The sequence below is a fragment of the Prenolepis imparis genome, unplaced genomic scaffold (assembly GCF_030444845.1).
Source record: "Prenolepis imparis isolate NDT839.2.m4 unplaced genomic scaffold, iyPreImpa1.0 SCAF_13, whole genome shotgun sequence".
Classification (NCBI taxonomy): Eukaryota; Metazoa; Arthropoda; class Insecta; order Hymenoptera; family Formicidae; genus Prenolepis; species Prenolepis imparis.
This window is the reverse complement of record NW_028141171.1, coordinates 8,569,894-8,590,977: the sequence shown is the minus strand read 5'-3', so window position 1 is coordinate 8,590,977 and position 21,084 is coordinate 8,569,894. Positions and strand designations below refer to the sequence as shown.

Sequence of the window (21,084 nt, the reverse complement as noted above, 5' to 3'; positions counted from 1 at the left end):
ATTTGGACACGATTCTGCTATCTTCTTTTTATACATCTCTCCAGACGTTTCGAAGATTAGTCTAAAATGTCTAAAATATAAAACATTATATTATTAAATATAAATATTATACATATATAGACCTTCAACGGAGCGACTATATGTATATATATATTCATGAAAAAATTAATTAATGCTCCTAAAGAATGAACTTTTTTTTTTAATAAAAGAATATAATTCAGAATAAAGAAAAATATTAATAGAATATTGTATTGAAAAAATGTACAGATCTAATTAAAATCTAAGCACAAGAAACACGCAAATTCGTATCTTTATTTATCGAGTTGGAACTAAAGTCTTTTTTCACAATATCAACTATTAAATATATACATTTTATAATAAAATATATTTTCAGATTAAATTATTGATAGCGATTTTTGATCGAATTTGCCTGAAACTTTTGAATTGCATTTTCCATTATGTATGTCAAAATTTTATCAACCATCAGCGTTATCGACCATCTAGGACTGTACGATGTGTCATCCAACACCTCTTTGTACAAAGTACCATGCGATGTCATGTGATATACTGACTGCAATGTAATTTGCGGCTTTTCTTTCGGAAATGTTGATGGGAGATGAAAATGTATGAGAAAATGAAAGTCCCGATGCTCTAACAGCATGCTAATCCAATTAAATTCTATAGCATCATATTCCAGTATGCTACCACGCTGTAATACAATTAGAACTGCGATGAAACTTTTTCTTCGTTCAAAGCTTTGAATTACGTTGTGTATCTGCAATAATAAGTATATATAAATATTTTTTGTAAATTGTGCAATTCTTTACAAAATATATAAAGCTTTATACCTTCTCTTCTATAAACTTCTTTACTTCAGGAACATAATCCATTAGATATTTATTAGGCGGAAATGGTGGAATATGCAAAGACTCGGGTCCACCAAAAATATCTTCTAAGGTTTTGGATAGATAAAGTTGCGGTAAAATACGATTCCAATCTGGTCCATAAAATGTGATTATGAGCATAGCTTCATCATTTTGCAATTTATTAATACGTGGAGGTAATCGAGAATAATCCATAGATATGCGAATTAAAAATCTTGCTTCTGTAGGCTTTGTTCCTAATGGTAACATTATCACTTCTATATCATCTGTAAATATCTCTGTTTCACCAACAAGCGTGCTGTATTCAAATTGCAAACGATCTCCTTGCTTTCCAAGTAACTGTACCTGGAAATAAAAAAGAAAAAAAAATAATTCAAATATACTTACAAATTCTTATAAAAAAAAGAACATATGTTCAATTTTTTAAATATCTTAAAGATGCTTATATGATAATCTCATAGATTAATGAAAGCTATATAATGGCAATTTTGACAATTATTGCTTACCTGATGTTCTTTGTAATATAATAATAATTCATTCAGCACATTGAGTAGTGCATCGGTATCGTTAGGATTCCATTTAGCAAGACTAGGTACCCAAGAAGACAAGGCATCAATGTCTGGATCCGCTAGGAAATTTTGATCGTTGAATATAAAGTCTGGACCCATCTCAGGATATTGTGAATCGAATAATATATTCCATACAAGATGCTCCCCTGCATAGGGAATCGATAACTTGAAACAATCATTTTTGCTTCTGTCACAACTTGATGATGCCGAATCCAATTTTATCAGACCGTAACATATTCCTTGAAAACATATAATACATTCACAATGAAAACATTAGACTTAATTATTGAATATAAATGAGATATAATAAAGGTTAATATTACAAACTTACCGAGTCTTTTGGTTTGCAAGACGCGCTTTAAAAGTGGCTCTATATAGGAATCTATGGTGTTCAAGAGTGGATGTTGTTGATTTAGCATCTTATTGTTAAAGTTAGAAAAACTATAATCGCATAATCTAGATATGTGAATTAATGCTTCACTACTTTCAATTGTTAGATTAGGCCCTTAGTTTATACTTGCAACGATACACTGTATATAATTAAGTCAATTTTCGTTAGATATCTTTCTCTTTTATATAATACTATTAAATATTTCACTGTTTCTGCAATTTTGACATTTCTCGAACTCTACAATAGTTCAATCAGCGATTATTGAGGATTAATTAGAACGCGAAATGTTACTCGATCCTTTACATATACTTTACAATTAAATAATTATTAAATACTTTGCAACTCTTTAATGTCATCAATAATGTCAATTGCTCATTCTATTAGTTAGCTCGGGTTAGCTATACGATTAATATACACAACTTCAATCAACTTATTGTTCTTTTCTTGCTCTGTATTGTTGTCATGAATAGAAGTGAGAAAGAGAAGAAATATTGCCAAAAATAATTACAACCATAGAATTTATAAATATCAAGAAAGATAAGTAATGGCTAAGAATAATTCAAATAGAAGATACGCGAAATGATAGAGCTCCACAAGCTCTAGTTACTTTTGTCCTGATTGGCTAATCACTAATTCCACTGAACCAATAGATTTTCAGACATTACATATCGCGGATCGGAGCACCAATAAAAAATTATCACGCTAAAATGAACATCAGGCACAGAATGAAGAGAGAGATATCTTCACTTGAATAATACTTGGTTCTATGCGCAACGCGCAACACGGGACGAGAGAGAGAGAGAGAGAGAGAGAGAGAGAGAGAGCGCGTGTCGATGTCGATGTGCGCGGTACGTTCGACTTTTAACCTTCAAGTGGCGCCGCGTCACGCGGTCGGAATTCGGCGCGCGTCCCCCCACTCTCACCCCCCACCACACCCCCCACTCCGCGCGCCGAATTCCGACCGCGTGACGCGGCGCCACTTGAAGGTTAAAAGTCGAACGCACCGCGCACATCGACACGCGCTCCAATATTATATATTATATATTCTATGGTTGCGCGATTTGAAAGATGGCGGCGGCGGATAATTTCACGGAATGTTATCGTTGTGAATGTGTATAAATGTCTCAACACAGATAGCTATACAAATCTGTGTGTCTCGATTAACGTCGTGCGACGTGAAAATAGACGCTAAATCTGAGGCATCTAAAATGGACGCAACCGTAGACCTCTCACCCTTCAGGAACTACTCCCCGCGTCTAAAAGGGTACTTTCCGTCCAGGTATTCTTACGTCCATGAGACTAAATTTGAGAATTTGAGAAATTCTTAAAAGTTCCTAGTCGATGACCAATGAAATTCGAGATAAAGTAGTCGCCATTTTGCAAATTAAATATTCTGAAACAGGTGTAGAGAGAGAAAAAAAGATTAGATACACAATTCAATACTACTATAGAGAATACACTTATATTATACATACATCACAGGTCAAAGTCCAATATTCTGACTTCTGACTCTATTTTGCTCCGGGATATGTTGGGTGACCGATACTGACATACCAAGTTTGAGTAAGAGAAGTGTCAATACTTATTCTTACAAGATGTTTCCTCTCCTGAAAAACTGTGCGCTGGCAAAACAAGGAATTAATTGTGGTATGGAAAGTGTTATTTTACATTTTATGAATTTATTAAATATAATTAATTTGAATCATAAAACGCAGATTATATGATTGGTACAAAGTCCATGAGAAAGAGTGGATATTATAAATATATAATATATAGTAATGTTTTAGTATATTATTGTTTTAAGATTTTTAATTGATCTTTTTAGGGGAAACTCTTACTCGTTATTCTGGAATTTTTATAAACAAGGCTTATTCTACAAAAAGCGACAATGCCTCAAAAAATATTGTATTCATCGATGGAGTACGGACTCCATTTTTACAATCTGGAACTCAGTACAAGAATCTTCTGGCATACGATCTTGCAAGACATTCATTGGTGTAAGTTAAAATCAACTCAATAAATTATAATGTCTTCAAGAGAGAATTTTATATTTGTATTATTTTTTTTTTATTGATGTTTATTTTAATTGTAAAAGTAATATATATAGAAATTATTATTTTCTACTTTAGGGGCTTACAACAAAAAATTGGGTTCCCGAAGGAAATAATTGATTACATAGTGTATGGTACAGTAATGCAGGAAGTGCGAACTTCTAATATTGGAAGAGAAGCTGCTCTAGCCGCAGGATATAGTGAACATACGCCTGCACATACAGTAACAATGGCGTGTATCAGCAGCAACCAGGCTATCACTACTGGCATGGGTTTAATCGCTTGCGGTGTTTATGATGCAGTTATAGCAGGTGGAGTCGAATTCATGTCGGATATTCCAATCCGGCACAGTCGACGCATGAGATCTTTAATGCTGCAAGCCAACAAGGCGAAAACTTTAGGGAACAAATTGGCTCTTTTGGCCAATATTAGACCAGCTTATTTTGTACCAGATGTGAGTTGTCATGATTTTTTTCTCGAAATAGAAAAAAATAAGATATAAATGTTATGTTTTAAGTTGTGTTATAATAAGAATATAATACTTAATATAAAAGTAATGTAATTTTTCTTGTTTTATGAATATCTCTTTTACAATAATTTATTTCTATAGCTACCAGCGGTGGCAGAGTTTTCAACTGGTGAAACTATGGGCCATAGTGGAGATCGTTTAGCTGCGGCGTTCGGCGTGTCACGCAAGGAACAAGATGATTACGCATTGCGCTCTCATACTTTAGCCGCGCGAGCTCAACAACAAGGACATTTGTCGGATGTAGCGCCTTATAAAGGTACATTAACGTTTCTTCCATATAATTCTTTCAATATTTTATATATATATAATATATAATATTGTAAAAAAATATATATATTTACCTCACTTTACTTTTTCTGCAGTACCGAACGTTACTGCAGCTGTCGACAGGGACAATGGAATTCGCGTATCTACAGAAGAACAGTTAGCAAAACTGAAACCTGCATTCGTTAAACCTTACGGAACTGTCACTGCAGCCAATGCGTCTTTCTTGACCGACGGTGCATCCGCGGCCTTAATAATGAGCGAGGACAGGGCTCTCCAACTTGGTTTAAAACCCAAAGCATACCTGCGAAACTTCATTTATGTATCTCAAGATCCGGTTGATCAATTGCTTCTGGGACCGTCATATGCAATACCAAAGGTAAACAATATACAATCCTTATTAATTTGCCAATCAATTAATAAATGTATGTATACATACAGCAAAGTTATTCATAAGACTAACTTATGTAAAATAAAAATTGTAAACAAATTACAGGTCTTAGATAAAGCAAAATTAAGTATCAAAGATGTAGGAGTATGGGAGATACACGAAGCGTTCGCTGGACAAATTTGTGCTAATTTGAAAGCGTTAGATTCGGATTTGTTTGCGCAAAAGTATTTGAATAGGAGTTCAAAAGTCGGAATACCAGATCTGAATAAATGGAACGCTTGGGGCGGATCCTTGTCGATCGGTCATCCGTTCGCTGCTACGGGAGTAAGATTAGCAACGCATACTGCTAATCGACTTATCAAAGAGGATCAACAATTCGGACTCATCGCGGCCTGTGCTGCTGGTGGACAGGTAGATTAAAACATTTATGCATAATATAATATAATTTTAGTATCTAAATTTTCATAAATTATAAATTTGTTTATATATCTGTTAATATTGTATTTTATAGGGAGTTGGTATGATTATGGAAAGATATCCTGGAGCTACAGTTTGATCTGGTTTTTGAAAGAATGAAATTTATATCTTAAAAAAAATTATAAAGTAATATTTTTCTACTAGAGAGAACACATAAATAATCATCCGGTATTGTTATAGATTTTATAAGAAAAGAATTTTCTAATAAATTTGTACAATATACATTTAATTATAAAATGTTACAGCTTACTGTGTGAAATATATTACTTCTTTCTTGCTACTCGAGTGAGTTATGTAGAAAAGAAGGCAACAGATTCGCAGTCAGATGATGCCTCACGCCATTGTCCAGTATTTCCTTTATATCCTGACAACCTTGTAAGGCGCGTTGCTTGAGCGCTTCCAAACGTGACAAATGTAATCTCTGTCCTGCTCCATGTGCTACTACTATCAAACCACTCTCATCTGCTTCACCTTCATTATTTGTTTCTGGTAATGCGACAACAGACAAGGTAACTCCTGGTGAACATTCCTCTACAAAGTTCGCGTCTAATACGCCTGCTGCTAACGTCTTATCTTCTTCTCCTTCTGTTGTCAGTTTGTTAATGAGAGATACTGTACAGCCTATAGCATAATTCTGTAACAAGAAATTTATTTTGTAAATAATATGTAAAAAAGAGAATATATATATATATATTTTTTTTTTTAGATATAAACCTTAATCGGAATTCCAGCGTCGATCAACGCAAGCGTCGATGCATTCACGGATGCGCAGTAATCACTACCATCGACTTGTAAAACTTCTACAAAAATATCAATTTGAGAGCGTGGATATAACTCCAAGTGTATTATGGCTTCCATCGCATGGCGTAACTGAGCCGATCTCTCTTGAGACTTCCAATCCCCCCTGGGTCTTCGCTTTCGTTCCCCGGAGGTAAAACTAAATACAGCCATACTATACTGGCAGTTTACGAGAGCTTTTGTACTATTCCTTGACGAGCTGCTTTTTGGCTAAATCATATAACAGAAGTATACAGATATTACACTGCAGTTTAAGATAACGATACATATATAAAACTATATTTTGAATATTCGTGTTTTTTATATTAAAGAGAAAAAGAGTATAAAATGAAGAGAGAAACACAGCATAAAAAAAACTTGTCATATTGATCCAACTCTTTTACATTACATTTAAGTACTTACAAGCTTTCTTAAGATTCTGAGATGTCATACATTTTAATAGTTAACGCGCTTCTCCAAATACAATTACATATATTTTAGATTAATTCAAACCTGATGAGGACCGTACACTGCGGCTAAAACTTTCGTGTTGCCATGCTCTATGTACGCACTGCCGTCCGCCTGTCCAAACACTCCCATTCGCATACGGATCTGCCTCAATTCTAATGCTCGTCTACCATCAGCGCGTAATCCACCTCCGGTGTCCTCTTGATTGGGATCCGTCATCTTTCCTTTTAATTAACGCTACGAATGAAAATTATATCTAACCTGGTGGATCTAAAGGTACACCAAACATGTTACATTTATTTACAAACGATAGGAAATAACCTAGCTATCGGATATCGAATGTATCGCGCATGTCCACGCATATCGATATCTATCGATATGATATATCGATATACGAGTTGGCACGTGCGAAGAAAAATGTAACCTCCAAATTCGATTCAAAAGAAAACACTCCTCAATACGAGGTTGAAGGCGTTATTTCACCAACCGGTGATCAAATTGGAAAAACCCCCTTCAAAAGAAAACATAACAATTTATTAATTTGTCTGGAGTCTGGTATGATGTATGTATGACACACCTGTTTAAATAATAATAATATATTTCGCGTTTTAAAAACATGCGACAAACCGATAATCGATACATTAAGAGAGATTCATTGTGTTCTCAAGATAAACAATTGATGTCGTTGTTGGTAAACAAACATGAGACTCTCGACTCGTTCAATTTGCGTATGGAAGCATGAAGAGAATCAAGATCGTGCCGGACAGGCCGAATCGTCTGTTCGAGATCTGGTTGGAGGAATGGAGGAACGAAGCGATGCTCCGAGACCTCAACCTGGGCAATCGGTTCACGAAGGCATTGGATTCGCTGAAGCGGTACCCGCTTCCTCTGGGGTCCGGTAAAGACTGCGAAATCCTGCAATATTTCGGCGCGAAATTGTGCTCGATGCTGGACAAAAGATTGGAAGAGCAAAGAAGGTGCGAATCCGTGAAAGCAGCTGAAGTTCACGTTTCTGAAGCTACTGATAACACGGATTATATTGCCGGGTCTAAGGAGCCACCTGTGGATGACAAGGTTGATGAGACACAGGAGAAAACAGTAAGAGTAGTCAGACAAGCTAAGACTACTAAACAGAATGCACCGAAAAAACTGATAAATGTAAATGAAATTGCATCAAAGGAAAAGCAAATTTGTTTAGAACCTAATACCTTTGATATTATATTATTGGTGGATACCCAAGAAACTTGTGGGTGAGTATTTATGATACAAATAACTTACACCGTTACTTATAAAGAGCTTTTAGTTATATAGGATATTTTTCAGTGGGAAAACAAAGCTGCAACATGATGCCACGCTTAAGGAATTGACGCAGTTTGGTGTATTGTTTGAAGTGCGTCATTTGAAGATTGGTGATTTTGCATGGATTGCTAGATGTAGAAAAACTATGGATGAATTGATTATACCTTATATAATAGAGAGAAAACGAATGGATGATTTAAGTAAGAGTATAAAAGATGGTAGATTTCATGAACAAAAGGTATTTTAGAGATATAATTACCTTTTTGTATCCTTATTTCTCTCTGTATATTTTAATTGTCAATTCCTTTATTCCATATTTCAGTTTCGATTGAAGCAATCCGGTATTGAGAATCTTATGTACATAGTGGAGAATATCGAGAAGAATTTTCCATTTTCAATACCGCTCCCATCATTGTTACAAGGTTCTGTAAATTGTCTAATACAAGATGGTTTTACTGTAAAATATACAAGAAATCATAAAGATTCTATGTCATATTTATCACATGTGACAAAGATTCTAATTAAAATTTACAAGGTGTGTAAGCAATATTGTATAATTGTTTCATAAGATACATATCAATATACATTATAATAAAATTATAATTTTATTTCAGGATAAAAAACTTGTTGGATGTAAGAAAGAACATCTTCAGACTAATGATTCAGATAGCACAATAGAGCGACTTTTAGAGTTCAAAGAATTCAATAAAGCGTCTTCTAAACAGAGAGTAAGTATTAAAGATTTTCAAAATAATATAAAAAAATTATATGATTTATCGACATATTCTCCTTTTAGAAATTTAAAGTAAGTGAGATGTTTATTCGTCAATTATTACAACTGAAAGGCATGTCCATAGACAAAGCGTCGGCAATTGTAGAACGTTACCCCTCGCCACAGATTCTGATCACAGCTTTGGAAAATTCTGATAACGGCGAGCAATTATTGGCGAACATTCAAGTCGGGAACAAGAGACGACAGCTCGGGCCTACCGTCAGTAAAGCCGTTTATCAGCTTTACACGATGCACGAGCTGAGTTAACTAATAAAGATATATACCTGGATATTGCGTATACCCATTCCGCCTGTAAATAATATTCAACAATTTTCGCTAATATACAGCAGGCGAAAATACATCTTTTTCAAGTATTCAGTAATAACGATCTTTTTTATAAAATTAAAAAATTATTGCAATAAAACAACTAGAGTATACATGTAAGAGAAAGAAATTATTTTTATATATATCTCTCTATTTTTACAAATTAGTAAGATATTCCACATCATGCTGCTCCCACAATGTGTGGCATATCACACACATTATCTTCTGTAAAAATAATATCCTTGTACCATACCGCAATGTCATTTGAGAAATAGAGAGATATTTTCAGGCGGAGAAAATAGCTGAAAAAGTTAGCTAGAAAATTCGTGTAATATTTTTCTTATTTCCGGAGTAAAAAAAAAAAGAAAATTGCGCTACATTAATTCGCTTGCGCTCGTCTGTGCCTTTCTTATAGCTATAATACTCGAAGAGGTGGATCGATGCTATTAGCAATTTAATACAATTGCGTACGGAAAAGTGTGAATACGCGTTCGGTAAATAGGAGGGCAATTTGCAACACTTATTCCCCCTCGCGCTGGGGGAAAGTAAGAGAATTTTTTTCGCGTGAAATATAGCAACGAATAGAGAGGGAGACGCAATTATGGTGTGTTTCTTTCGCGTGTCCCAGACTTTTCTCAGTCGTTGTCGGATCTGCGAAGTAAATGGAATTCTCCCTGGATCGGTATTACAAGTTGCATCGCCTGCTGTCGTCCATAGTCGGACTATGGCCTTATCAAAGTGCGATGAACGCTTGGATCCATCGAGTGCTCATAACTTCTTTCTTGATCTGGGGTGTAATCGGTCAGGTATCTTAATAATAAATCTGTGACATCTTTTTCGTTCGTTTTGAAATTTTTTAAAATTTTATTTATTTGTATTTGCCGGTTTGATTCACATCTTAGCTTAAGTATATATATTCGATAGATATCAATTTCTATATTTGCTCCAATGACATTTTTATGAAACAAAGAACGCGTAAGTAATGAAAGATGTTTTTCTAGATAGCTAAGCTATATATATCGGAATTAACTGTGGATTTTACACTCGAGTGTTCGGTTGTTTTTATTAGTACTATTGGTGTAACAATGCAATTCATTGACCGTATATTGATCAATGACAAAGTAAGAAATATATTTTATTTGAATGTTTCTTCATAGAATTGATCAAAATGTGATATAATAAATAATAATATCGTTTTTTTTCGCTATGATATAATTTGCAAACAGAATGAACGTTTTAATTTGCAGTTGAGAATTTTACTCGACCATATTAAAGCTGATTGGGAACGCATCACGTGTCAGGATGAAATTAAAATTATGCAAGAATATGCCGTGAACGCAAAAATAATCACGAAATTGTTTTCAAGTAAGTAAAATCGTGGTCTCAATATATTGCAAAACGAATCATAATATTTACAAGAAATTAATATTTTATCTCTAATATTATTATATCATTGATGTAACTGATATTTTATTCGAAAGATTTTGGATTTTTTGCTATTTAATTGATTAATTTCAATTGACTTTTTTCAGTTTATACAATCGTAGGTACAAGTACATATATCCTTTTCACACTCCTCCCGCAAATTCTTGATGTATTTCTACCATTGAACGAGACACGTTCGCGCAAACATCCGTTTTACATCGATTTCTTCATCGATGAAGATAAATACTTTTATTTTGTCCGAATTCAAATGTATTTTATAATGATGTTATTTACGGGAATAGTTCTTGCCAACGTGATCATGTTCGTTATTTACACGCAACATGCCAGTGGATTATTCACCGTACTAGGGTATCGCGCTTTCCTCTATATACATTTTTAGTGTTTAAAATTAAATTTTTTATATTTACACAGCTTAATATTTAATATAATTTGTGATTATGCTTAATACATTCGCCAGTTTTTATATTATTTTTATATTAATATGAGAAGTAAGCACTTTATATGTATGATTAATTTATCACATTCATCAAATGTCTGAAAATGTATAGCACTACAATTTATAATATATATAATAATAACAATTTAGCATAAAACATATCGAAATATTTATATGCATATATAGTTGCATAAACGCGTTGCAAAGAAAAGCGATCAAATATACAGAAAACATTCTGAAAATATGTGCTAAGCGTTGTTCACAGATGCGAAGCATTCAATCCAAGAATGAGATAATAAGTCCAACTCGTATATTCACTTTAAATATCATGTTGCATTAAAAAAAAAAATAGATTTTATAAAGTATGTACTTATCTCATTTTTTGCATTGAATCCTCGATTTGGTGATATAATATACCATCGATAATATACCATATTTTTGTACGCATTTATATATAGATACCGTGCAGAGCGATTGTTTAGCGAACGGTCCTCCAAGGCCGGACGATTCATCCGTAGAACTGAAAAAGATTACAGAAGCATTGTTCTCTTTGTCGAGGATCATCGCAACGTTATACAGTTAGTATCCTTTAGTTAGTATATACATACTTGCTAATGAGTACAATTTAAGATGAATATGGAATGTGAACATTTTTTTTATAAAATCGGATAACGTGATACTAAAGTGGTGATGATAAAATGAGAGATGACTCTTCGTTTCTCTTCCACAGGTATGTTCTACGCCGAGTAAATATATGACACACTACAAGTACCAATTTATCGAGACTTGATCACGTTTTATTAATCCATCATCATTTTTACGTTGTACCAAGGTTTGTGGACATTATTCAATCGAGCTACAGCAGGAGCCTCTTGGTTGAATATCTGGGCTTTATGGTCCTGATAGGCCTAACACTGGTACAAGTAAGTATTCTACAAGCTAAATTGATTAAGCTATAATTTTCTTCGTGCACGCGCATAATTAAAATCGTTCAACGAAATCAACTTGTAATGAAAAAAAGAAGAAAGAGAGAAAAGAGGAGGATATCTTTAAAAGATAAATAAGCGTATAGTTACCAAATATTGTTGTTTAGACATTTAAATTCTCCGAATCTTCGGATCGATCAATTAGATCTACAGTTTTCATCGGCGGACAATTATTTTATCTACTTATATTTAGCTACATGGGGCAGCATATAATTGACACGAGTACACAATTGTTCATGAAAATGTGAGTATCGCGAAACGCGCGTGCATATTTCGCACAATATCGATGTATCAATCAATATACACGCACATTTTACTCTGGTTAACAGGCGCGATTTTTTACCATATATATATATAAATGAGAAGTATTTATATATAAATATATTTAAAAAAATACACTTTAATTGACGTAAATATCTCTAGATATTGCGGAAAGTGGCATAATATGACCCTGTGGAAGCAAAAGATTATGTTATTCGTTATGATAAGGTGTATGCGAACGGTTTCCATTAATTCGTACAATGTATATCCTCTGAGTTTAGAAACTTTCTCAACGGTAAGCAAATATCGGTGATATCACGATTATAAAATACTCTCCCCTTGATAATATCGTTGCGACTTTTATTTTAAGATCATACAATCGGGCATATCGGTTTGCATGTTGCTGAACCGTATATGAAGCAAACAATAAATAGTTTATAAATAGTTTGAAAATAGTCAGCGTTTTTCTATGTATTCGATATATATATATATGAAATTATCACAATACACTTTTTTACGTTTCGAATCCAGGGAGCAAGAGAGTATCATTCTATTTCCACATCTTATTTGAATACGTATCTGAAAGATTGCGAAAATAGCTGTTAATATGCAAAAACCCCCTTTCTCTCCCTAATTCCCCCTTTTCCCTGTACATAATAATATACGTTACTTACATAATTTCGCGCATTGTGTGTGTGTGTATCATACAAATTACGAGTCATAATCACAAGTTGTTTCTTCGCGCATCTTTGTTTCTGACGATCGATCCATAAAATTGTTACGCGTTTCCTTCAGCGTACAAAACTATTCTCCAAGGTATAAATAGCATTAAAAAACTCGAAGTGTGAATGTATATAACGTGAATGAACACAAAAATATGTCTTACTATTTTTTTTTAAATTCCGAATATAATGAGAGAGAAAGAAAAAGAAAGAAGCAGCACCTCAACGCAACATAAAGGCAACAATATTAAATGCACAAAAGATAAGTGCACTTACTTATTACTTGCCTGTATTTTCTTTCGTATCCACATTTTCGTAATTTATTATTATTTTTCTCTCCAAAGACCTATTCTCTTTTTTGTCAGTATCGTGTATATGAATCAATTTTCAGATGCGATTCTTAGCAATGCATTGGATAATTTTACTTACGAAAACTTTATTTCTTTTAACACAATCAAAAATAAATAAATAAATAAATATAGCAAATGGATATGAAAACATAAGATAGTTGGTACAGATTAATAGCATAATTTATAGTCTCTGAAATTTACATCCATCGACTTTAACATTACATATGAGATATGTCATCGTTGAACTGTGAATTTTAGAATATGCATAAATACATGATTTGTGGATTTTTCATCGTCAGTCTGATTTTGATTTTCAGAAAGATAGAGAAAAAGTATAAAAAGAAATTTTATGTGTAATATTATTATATTAAAAAAAATTATTATTAATGACTATCTCTCTCAAGATGATAACATTATCTCTGGAAGGAACGTAGTATCGTAAAATAAGACATCGACGTTTTCAAAACCTTTAAAAAATATCAAACCTCTCGCAATATATTCTTTCACATAATTATAAAGTGTTATGTTTATAAATAACTGTATAATAAATATAAATGTACAATTTTACTTTACCGTTCCAAAATTTTCAATTGATAAGGTCACGATGTTGCCAGCAGTTATTTTGCAAGGTGACATAGTTCTGTTCAAAATTAGAAGAAGGATCTTTCTACATCTTCGTGAAGTGTAATACCATCTTCCTTTGCAACTGTAATCCGAAACGAGATTTACATTATTTTGGATATAACATAGTAATAAAAACTTACATTTATAAGCGTTATGTTTTGCAACGAAAAGAACACAAGACCATTTTCAGATGATTTAACAAAAAATACTGAATCATGGCGTACGTGCACGCGCATTACGAAAAAAAACGCATTCAAAGAAATTCGAAGAAATTCTAACATAGACTTATATGGAACATCGCTGTAATCCAATAGAAATTGGGCCTGCCAGAATTGTAGAAAGAGATGGAAGAATTGCCCAAAATAAATAGACAAAGGTCCTGCAATATCGCCCGCATTGTTTAAATTCATCATCACCTGGAAGACAAATTTAAACTTCTCAAATCAAATTTTTTTTGTCTTTGACTTCAATTATGATTAATTGATTTTAGAGGACGTATATATGCAATGTTACAATGAAATTATGCTCGAAATTGCTGATTGAAATACTGTCTTTCTCTTTTTCTAACAGCTATTGATTGTAATTGAGTTATGATATATTTCTTTTGTTGCTGCAAAGAAAGATATCGATTCATACCTGTATACCGGTTACAGTGCTAGAAAGTATTATTGTATAAAGACTGAACAGAAACATATTTGTAAATATAGACTCGATCAGTTCGGCAAATCTGCAAAATCACGAATCTCAATGTGTTACAAGTAATTTACAAGTATATAATCGAAAATACTGATTTAGAACGAACATGATTTGCTTAAGTTAATAAATTAACCATTGGAGAAGTGGAAAGAGGAAAAGAGAGAAAAGAAAGAAAGAGAGAGAGAGAAAAAGGAATATTAAGCGATTAACATGTACTCTGACACATGAAGATGCCTACGTAGGCAGTTGAGCGCCATGTCATAATTGTCATCGTCGATTCTTTTTACCTCTAGATGAAAATTGGCGTCATCATTTTTGCCAATGTTCTCCAACATGTCTCTAGAAGCGTGTAAAAGTGTTGGCGCAAGATATTCTTGTTTCAACTTTTTAATATCGAGCCATCATTCATGCCGAATATCCTTACCCAATAATTGAGAACATTCCGCAAGTGTGCTGGATCGAAGCATAATAGAAACTATCAACCGCGATTATGATAATGCAATGAGACAATACACCTAGAGAACAGTGGAGATATAATAAATAAAAATGCTGGTCCAATTTCTCGCCATATTCAACGTGATAGGGCAATTTCGATAACGATGATTTTGTTATGTTCTCCATATCATTTTCCATTAGCGTCATTATGACAGGCTTAAGAAGGTAACTCAATGGCGTAAAAGAAATGATTACTATAAATTCATATAAACAACATGTATTATACGAATGATAATTTCCTATGATAAATGATTAAAGTTATTACAATAAATTAAATACATATTGTTACACACATTTTCTCTATTTTTTTTAAAGAATAGATATATATTAAAAATATAAGAACAATGGAAAGATTCTTTGAATTTCTTCTTTATTTCGAAATTTCTATATTTAATATTAAACATCTGATATATATATATATATATATATATATATATATATATATATATAAATCTTTTCTCTATAGAACATAAAAGCGTTTTCTCAAAAATATGTAATTTTATCAATTAACATAAACTGTAATATCTTCATGAATTCTTCTCGATCCTACCAATACATACTCGCATAAATTTTCGTCAGATATTGTCCGTATTCAGTGTGTCGTTGTAAAATAGCTTTCTCAATCTCCGTGTTCAACGAAAGCCAGTCCTTTTCTATCGTCTTAAAACAGGTCTTTATCTATAAATATATATTCTCTATATATTTTTTTTCCCTATATAAAACGACATCAAGTGCTTAATTATATTAATACGACATTAATCGCACGCGACTGTGAATTCGCATGCAATCTCAATGTACCTACTTTTTCATTGTGTATCATCATGATCACTAATTGATAGCTGGTTACTATAGTGATCGATAACGACGGCACGCTTTCGAATATATCGTCGATGTTGGTCGAATTTAGCAGATATAGCCCCTATGTTTAAATAAATATCGCGGATTATATCGACAAGATTGAGACATAAAAAAAATGTGCGATGTCATTTCCTCTATACATAATTTTTAATAACTTCTCTATGTGTAACAAGCGTTATGAAAGTACGTGATATACTAGAGGTGCAATGAGGAATACCTGGGGTACAATAGGACTGAAGGAGAACGTAAACATTGTCACGAAGCACAGACACTTATTGCCGATCGTATAATATGGCCATATTCCAGCCAACGTCATAAACATCCTGGGTAAGGCGTAATAGCGACTTTGCCAATAGTTTTTTTGTACCATCGTCAGAACTACTAAGCGCACGAACAATGATACTTTGCAAATTCAATGAAAAGCCCGGAAACATTGACAATTCTTTGTGTTACGACGCGTATGACTATAGCTCTTCTGTCATTATAATAATGAGCGCGCAATTATTTTCCTATAGCGTATAACCCCGTGTTTTCCCCTTCTCCTTCTCCTCGTTATTATTATATGTTTAAAGCCTCGGCTTCCTTAAGAACGATAATTAACACTTTCTCTATAGCAATTAATGGGTACAACAGTTTGTTCAACAAACTGAATTTCTAAATAGCGAGTGTAGCGACTAGAAAAATTTTCTTCTTGAATAGTTGGTCGTGAAACAAAAGCGTTTTCTGATGGCTATTGCGAATTTGCGGTAAAAGGTATGACATCTGTTGAAACTTGATGGCAAATTGATAGCAAAAGCTGTCATAATATAAAATCATGTGTAAATTAAAAAATTTTTTTATTATACTTAATCACACAGATGATGTCGATGTAAACAATTAAAGAAACGCAGCATTGTGAATAAAGACATCTGCACTGTTTTTTTTTTATGATTAAGAGAAGATTTTGACATCTTCTCGAAGTATAATATCAATTTGCTCTACAATTATGTTAAAAACATGCTTAATTACGATTAAAACGAGTAGTGAAAAAATTAAAAATAATTTAAATTTACATTCGTTATACATTTTCATTTTGCTCCATCTAAAAAAGCAGGATATACCAGGTGTCCCATTTTAAAGGACCCACTCAAATATCTCATTGTCAGAAACACTGCGTTAAATCGAAAAATTACAAAAGTTGTAGGGTTTCGAGGGGGACATAACATAGTAATATTCATTTGACCTTGGGCTGCGTCTCCAAGGTTAGTGAAGGTTAACCTTAAGTGAAGGTGAGAATGAATTTTGAAGAAAATAAAAAAATGCTTCAGATAAAAGTTGTTCAAATTAATTAGTAGAAAAAGATGTTATAATAAAAAATATGGGTTTCCATTTAAAAAATTTATTCTCACCTTCACTTGACCTTGGAGACGCCGCCCAAGGTCATATGAATATTACTATGTTATGTCCCCCTCGAAACCCTACAACTTTTGTAGGAAACATTTTTTTATTTAACGCAGTGTTTCTGAGATATTTGAGTGGGTCCTGCTTGATTTATTTTGCAACATGAGGGTGCAATTATTTTCCTATAACGTGTGACTCTATTTTCCCTCTTCTCCTCCCCCTCATTATTACGTCTAAAACCTCGCCTTTCCTAAGAACGATAATTAACACTTTCTCTATAGCGATAATGGAATACACAGTCTGTTCAACAAACTGAATTTTTAAATAGCGACTATAAAGATATTCTTCTTGGACAGTTAAGTCGTGAAATAATACCGTTTTCTAATGGCTATTATAAATTTGCGGTGAAAGGTATGACATCTGTTAAAACTTTCTATATATATATCATATATTTTCGTTATCTTTAAATTAATTCCATATTGATAGCAGAAACTATTACGATAAATTCACGTGTAAATTTTATAATTTCGTTAACAAGCTGCTGGATCGCACAGATGATGTCGTTATAATCAACTGAAGGAGCGCAGCATTGTCAAATACGACATCGATGTTTTCAGAACCTTGAAGGAATGAAACTATCGCTAATCATCTTCTTTTTTTAGCAAAATATATTTATCAGAAGATAGTTTGAAAATAAAGCCGGCAATAATAGCATAATTTTGCTTACCGTGCCAAAGCTTTCAATGGACAGAGCTACAATCTTGCCAGCAGTTATTCTACAAGGTAACACGCTTCTATTCATAATTAAGAAAAGAAGCTTTCGACATCTTCCCGAAGTGTAATACCAATTTGACTTGCAACTGCGATTCAAAATAAGATTAATGACAAAAAAAAAAAAAAAAAAAAAATGAGAAAATTTATCCTTGCAATTATCGCGTCTGTAATTTGTGATAAAAAAATGAGATTTTATTATAAATATATTTAAAAAAATAAGAGTATAAAAGAATTATATAATTTTAATATATCCTATGATAAACTTTATCATAATATACGTTAAAGAGGAGGCTTCTTACATTGACTGGTAAGGAACGATACTGTAATCTAACAGGAATTGAGCCGGCCAAAACTGTAGGAAGAGATGAATAAGTTGAGCGATATAGATAGCGAGAGGACCTATGATATCCTTCGCGTCATTCAAATTCAAGATCACCTGAAATATATGTTTGACTACTTTCTATTTCCAAAATTTTTCGTAAAGCCTGTCGAATTATCTATTTTTCTTTGTCAAGTATTTTATCAAATACATATTATATAATTATTAATAAGCCACGAAAACCTTCTTCGTCGAAAAATTTTATCGCAAAATTGATAAAAAAATGTATATATATAAATATACACACACACATATATATACCTGTATACCGATCATACTTCCACCGATCATGTTCAGACAAATGCTGACTAGGAATATGTTCGAGAACGTGGACTCGATCAGCTCCGCGAATCTGCGAAATTGAACGTGATTAAAAAAGTAATTAAAAAAAATACACGATCGCGTATAATAAACTTCGCATCCAGAAACATTAACGTTAACGCAACTGTATCACGTGCAGATGCTTGCGTAAGCAATCCAGAGCTTTGCTGTAATTGCCATCCTTGATCTTGTCGGGTTTCAGATCAAAATTGCTGTCGCTATCCTTACCGATATGTTCCAGGGTGTTTCTAGAAACCGCTTAAATAATAACGCTTCTCCTAACGAAGGTCGAAACCGCGTCTATTCGAGATTCAGCTCGAGATTTGACGAAAAATTTGTATCTCGGTTTTATAATCGTCATTTTTGTGGATCTATCCTTACCCGACAATCGCGAACATCCCGCACGCGTGTCGTACTAGAGCAATGTAGAAGGTGTCGACCGCGATTGTGATACTGATATGAGCAAATACGGCTAGATAACAGTGTATCGCCATCGGATACAGATATCGGCCGAATCTCTCGCCGTATTCCACGCGAAACGGTAGCTTCGATTCCGCTGCGAGGGAAGTTATTGTCGCCTCCGACGTATCCTCCATCAGTATCACGAGGAGCGACTTAAATATGAGGAGAATTCCCACAAACTGCATAAAGACTGGATAGAAATCGATATGTATGTGTGTGTTAACATCACGTAGCAATCGGAAAAGAGATTTTTCACGCGAAATTTCTGTCTCTCTCAAGACGTACTTCCGTATGTCATTGTAACATATTGTCCGTGCGCACTATGTCGCCGTAGAATGGCCCTTTCCGTGTCCGTATTTAATGACGACCAATCGTTTTCTATCGTCTCAAGACAAGTCTTCAACTAGAAATATAAAAGTATATTTTCCGCGGCATCGATTATCTTTATACTGAGATTAAGGCTCCTGGGTGCTCACCGCGGCCATATTGGATTGTGACGTCAGAGGCGAGAAAGCACACGCTGAAAATTCTTAGATGCCATTTTTTAATGAAAAGATATTTCGATTAAACAGCACTTCAGATGGCTTTAGCTCTTATAATCAATCAACATCTGTAAAATGATCGAGATATCAGACTTAAAGGGAAAAGGATAGTTTTCGGGGTTTTTTAAGAGTGTGCTAAAGCCATCTGAAGTGCTGTTTCATCGAAATATTTTTTTATTTCGAAATGGCATCTAAGAAATTTTAGCGTGTGTTTTCTCGCCTTTGACGTCACGATTTCGACATGGTCGGAAAGGAGCCAGGAGCTTAATTATCTATTTTACATCTATCGCATCGATACGGAATTCACACGCGCGATTATCACATACTTTCTTGTTGTTTATTATCAAGCTCCCTAATTTGAAGCTAAATATTATGGTGATCCACATCGACGGGGTACACGAGAACACATCGTCAAGATTCGCCGCGGTAATTAGCAGATACAATAGCTATATGTCAAAATTAAATATTATATAATATATATTAATTATTTTTAAATCACTGATATTATATAAAATGTACGACAAGAGAAGATAATGTGTAATGAATTTCTTAAACAAATCGATAACTCGCATGCAGATACCTGAGGTACAAGGATGGTGAGGGAGAATGTAAACATCGGCACAAAGAGCAAGCATCTGTCGCGAAACGTATGATACGGCCATATCCCTATCAAGCTCATATACACTCTGGGAATCGTGTAACAGCGACTTTGCCAAATGTCTCTTTGCTCGGTCATCTTCAGGAACTAACTAAGTCTACGAACTATCAACGATTCCTTGTGAACATCACTTGGCGAGGCGTGATTATCAATTCTCTGTGTATCGCGACATTATACACGTCCCTTACGGCGCTATATACACAGTTACGTCATTACGAATAATAATACGCAATTATTTTCCCGCAAAACTATCCTGTTTCATCTCTCATTCTTGCCGTCTTTTCGGTCTTTGCTAAAATAAAATTGCTAAAATAATACTTTGCGGCTTTATTAAAAATAACTAATCATTTGTCGCTGTTACTGTTTGTGTGCCGATATACTGTTCGTATTGAATGAATTGAACTTTCAAATGGCAATCGTAAAGATTCTGTCTTTATAAACAAAAATAATTGTTTCGACAATGATTATAATATATAACGATTACGGTATAAAAGGTAC

The 21,084-nt window shown here is 33.6% G+C and overlaps 8 protein-coding genes across 9 annotated transcripts; 4 read left to right on the top strand and 4 right to left on the bottom strand.

Moving 5' to 3' along the window:
- Positions 1–223: 223 nt before the first annotated feature.
- On the bottom strand, positions 224–2,355 carry LOC145944601 (BRISC and BRCA1-A complex member 2). The gene is made up of 4 exons (XM_083053029.1): positions 1,785–2,355; positions 1,391–1,692; positions 849–1,229; positions 224–775 (listed from the first exon to the last, which is right to left on the bottom strand). Exons 1-4 carry the CDS (start codon positions 1,870–1,872, stop codon positions 401–403), a joined length of 1,146 nt encoding a protein of 381 aa, XP_082909155.1. The 5' UTR covers positions 1,873–2,355; the 3' UTR covers positions 224–400.
- A 927-nt stretch (positions 2,356–3,282) lies between these two features.
- Mtpbeta (mitochondrial trifunctional protein beta subunit) lies at positions 3,283–5,836 on the top strand. The gene is made up of 7 exons (XM_083053377.1): positions 3,283–3,491; positions 3,670–3,841; positions 3,974–4,349; positions 4,506–4,680; positions 4,787–5,067; positions 5,185–5,490; positions 5,591–5,836. The coding sequence occupies exons 1-7, from the start codon at positions 3,440–3,442 to the stop codon at positions 5,633–5,635; spliced, it is 1,407 nt and encodes a 468-aa protein (XP_082909503.1). The 5' UTR covers positions 3,283–3,439; the 3' UTR covers positions 5,636–5,836.
- Ski6 (exosome complex component Ski6) lies at positions 5,638–7,136 on the bottom strand. The gene is made up of 3 exons (XM_083053389.1): positions 6,847–7,136; positions 6,271–6,564; positions 5,638–6,190 (listed from the first exon to the last, which is right to left on the bottom strand). Exons 1-3 carry the CDS (start codon positions 7,018–7,020, stop codon positions 5,834–5,836), a joined length of 825 nt encoding a protein of 274 aa, XP_082909515.1. The 5' UTR covers positions 7,021–7,136; the 3' UTR covers positions 5,638–5,833.
- An 83-nt stretch (positions 7,137–7,219) lies between these two features.
- Mus81 (mus81 structure-specific endonuclease subunit) lies at positions 7,220–9,305 on the top strand. The gene is made up of 6 exons (XM_083053378.1): positions 7,220–7,363; positions 7,470–8,051; positions 8,125–8,338; positions 8,423–8,635; positions 8,715–8,828; positions 8,897–9,305. The coding sequence occupies exons 2-6, from the start codon at positions 7,540–7,542 to the stop codon at positions 9,137–9,139; spliced, it is 1,296 nt and encodes a 431-aa protein (XP_082909504.1). The 5' UTR covers positions 7,220–7,363; positions 7,470–7,539; the 3' UTR covers positions 9,140–9,305.
- Positions 9,306–9,505: 200 nt separating this feature from the next.
- LOC145944827 (uncharacterized) lies at positions 9,506–11,157 on the top strand. Of its 2 annotated transcripts, XM_083053391.1 has the most exons (4): positions 9,506–10,002; positions 10,202–10,317; positions 10,444–10,561; positions 10,729–11,157. In XM_083053391.1, the coding sequence occupies exons 1-4, from the start codon at positions 9,798–9,800 to the stop codon at positions 11,019–11,021; spliced, it is 732 nt and encodes a 243-aa protein (XP_082909517.1). In that variant the 5' UTR covers positions 9,506–9,797; the 3' UTR covers positions 11,022–11,157. The 2 variants fall into 2 exon arrangements, with proteins under 2 accessions (XP_082909517.1, XP_082909518.1); XM_083053392.1 differs by lacking the exons at positions 10,202–10,317; positions 10,729–11,157 and having other exon boundaries at positions 10,444–10,670.
- Positions 11,158–11,515: 358 nt separating this feature from the next.
- LOC145944337 (uncharacterized) lies at positions 11,516–17,141 on the bottom strand. The gene is made up of 10 exons (XM_083052600.1): positions 17,123–17,141; positions 16,288–16,472; positions 16,015–16,131; positions 15,773–15,890; positions 15,142–15,406; positions 14,934–15,056; positions 14,658–14,748; positions 14,301–14,437; positions 13,971–14,103; positions 11,516–11,598 (listed from the first exon to the last, which is right to left on the bottom strand). Exons 1-10 carry the CDS (start codon positions 17,139–17,141, stop codon positions 11,587–11,589), a joined length of 1,200 nt encoding a protein of 399 aa, XP_082908726.1. The 3' UTR covers positions 11,516–11,586.
- LOC145944829 (4-vinylanisole receptor-like) lies at positions 11,528–12,841 on the top strand. Its single transcript, XM_083053393.1, has 6 exons — positions 11,528–11,656; positions 11,809–11,824; positions 11,911–12,001; positions 12,172–12,308; positions 12,488–12,620; positions 12,696–12,841. Exons 2-6 carry the CDS (start codon positions 11,811–11,813, stop codon positions 12,741–12,743), a joined length of 423 nt encoding a protein of 140 aa, XP_082909519.1. The 5' UTR covers positions 11,528–11,656; positions 11,809–11,810; the 3' UTR covers positions 12,744–12,841.
- A 602-nt stretch (positions 17,142–17,743) lies between the features above and the next one.
- LOC145944833 (odorant receptor Or2-like) lies at positions 17,744–20,846 on the bottom strand. Its single transcript, XM_083053396.1, has 9 exons — positions 20,509–20,846; positions 20,255–20,374; positions 19,672–19,789; positions 19,306–19,576; positions 19,050–19,172; positions 18,865–18,955; positions 18,524–18,660; positions 18,178–18,310; positions 17,744–18,070 (listed from the first exon to the last, which is right to left on the bottom strand). Exons 1-9 carry the CDS (start codon positions 20,662–20,664, stop codon positions 18,020–18,022), a joined length of 1,200 nt encoding a protein of 399 aa, XP_082909522.1. The 5' UTR covers positions 20,665–20,846; the 3' UTR covers positions 17,744–18,019.
- Between the last annotated feature and the right edge of the window lie 238 nt (positions 20,847–21,084).

What these genes read in the sequence shown, in the direction of transcription:
- LOC145944827 (XM_083053391.1), top strand. Translation starts at nt 9,798, where the DNA reads ATGGTGTGTTTCTTTCGCGTGTCCCAGACTTTTCTCAGTCGTTGTCGG. An exon ending in GTATATTGATCAATGACAAA is followed by an intron (nt 10,318 to 10,443) that starts GTAAGAAATATA and finishes TTTAATTTGCAG; the next exon opens with TTGAGAATTTTACTCGACCA. An exon ending in AATCACGAAATTGTTTTCAA is followed by an intron (nt 10,562 to 10,728) that starts GTAAGTAAAATC and finishes GACTTTTTTCAG; the next exon opens with TTTATACAATCGTAGGTACA.
- LOC145944601 (XM_083053029.1), bottom strand. Translation starts at nt 1,872, where the DNA reads ATGCTAAATCAACAACATCCACTCTTGAACACCATAGATTCCTATATA. An exon ending in TATATTACAAAGAACATCAG is followed by an intron (nt 1,230 to 1,390) that starts GTAAGCAATAAT and finishes TTTTATTTCCAG; the next exon opens with GTACAGTTACTTGGAAAGCA. An exon ending in AGAAGTTTATAGAAGAGAAG is followed by an intron (nt 776 to 848) that starts GTATAAAGCTTT and finishes TTATTATTGCAG; the next exon opens with ATACACAACGTAATTCAAAG.
- Ski6 (XM_083053389.1), bottom strand. Translation starts at nt 7,020, where the DNA reads ATGACGGATCCCAATCAAGAGGACACCGGAGGTGGATTACGCGCTGAT. An exon ending in CAGTGTACGGTCCTCATCAG is followed by an intron (nt 6,565 to 6,846) that starts GTTTGAATTAAT and finishes TATATGATTTAG; the next exon opens with CCAAAAAGCAGCTCGTCAAG. An exon ending in ACGCTGGAATTCCGATTAAG is followed by an intron (nt 6,191 to 6,270) that starts GTTTATATCTAA and finishes TTCTTGTTACAG; the next exon opens with AATTATGCTATAGGCTGTAC.
- Mus81 (XM_083053378.1), top strand. Translation starts at nt 7,540, where the DNA reads ATGAAGAGAATCAAGATCGTGCCGGACAGGCCGAATCGTCTGTTCGAG. An exon ending in GTAGATTTCATGAACAAAAG is followed by an intron (nt 8,339 to 8,422) that starts GTATTTTAGAGA and finishes TCCATATTTCAG; the next exon opens with TTTCGATTGAAGCAATCCGG. An exon ending in TTCTAATTAAAATTTACAAG is followed by an intron (nt 8,636 to 8,714) that starts GTGTGTAAGCAA and finishes ATTTTATTTCAG; the next exon opens with GATAAAAAACTTGTTGGATG.
- LOC145944829 (XM_083053393.1), top strand. An exon ending in ACACAATTGTTCATGAAAAT is followed by an intron (nt 12,309 to 12,487) that starts GTGAGTATCGCG and finishes AAATATCTCTAG; the next exon opens with ATATTGCGGAAAGTGGCATA. An exon ending in GTTTAGAAACTTTCTCAACG is followed by an intron (nt 12,621 to 12,695) that starts GTAAGCAAATAT and finishes TTTTATTTTAAG; the next exon opens with ATCATACAATCGGGCATATC.
- LOC145944337 (XM_083052600.1), bottom strand. An exon ending in TGATGATACACAATGAAAAA is followed by an intron (nt 15,891 to 16,014) that starts GTAGGTACATTG and finishes ATATATTTATAG; the next exon opens with ATAAAGACCTGTTTTAAGAC. An exon ending in TCTGACGAAAATTTATGCGA is followed by an intron (nt 15,407 to 15,772) that starts GTATGTATTGGT and finishes ATGAATTTATAG; the next exon opens with TAATCATTTCTTTTACGCCA.
- Mtpbeta (XM_083053377.1), top strand. Translation starts at nt 3,440, where the DNA reads ATGTTTCCTCTCCTGAAAAACTGTGCGCTGGCAAAACAAGGAATTAAT. An exon ending in CAGCTTATTTTGTACCAGAT is followed by an intron (nt 4,350 to 4,505) that starts GTGAGTTGTCAT and finishes TTATTTCTATAG; the next exon opens with CTACCAGCGGTGGCAGAGTT. An exon ending in CCTGTGCTGCTGGTGGACAG is followed by an intron (nt 5,491 to 5,590) that starts GTAGATTAAAAC and finishes TGTATTTTATAG; the next exon opens with GGAGTTGGTATGATTATGGA.
- LOC145944833 (XM_083053396.1), bottom strand. Translation starts at nt 20,664, where the DNA reads ATGACCGAGCAAAGAGACATTTGGCAAAGTCGCTGTTACACGATTCCC. An exon ending in TCACCATCCTTGTACCTCAG is followed by an intron (nt 20,375 to 20,508) that starts GTATCTGCATGC and finishes TTTGACATATAG; the next exon opens with CTATTGTATCTGCTAATTAC. An exon ending in AAGCATCTGCACGTGATACA is followed by an intron (nt 18,956 to 19,049) that starts GTTGCGTTAACG and finishes TCAATTTCGCAG; the next exon opens with ATTCGCGGAGCTGATCGAGT.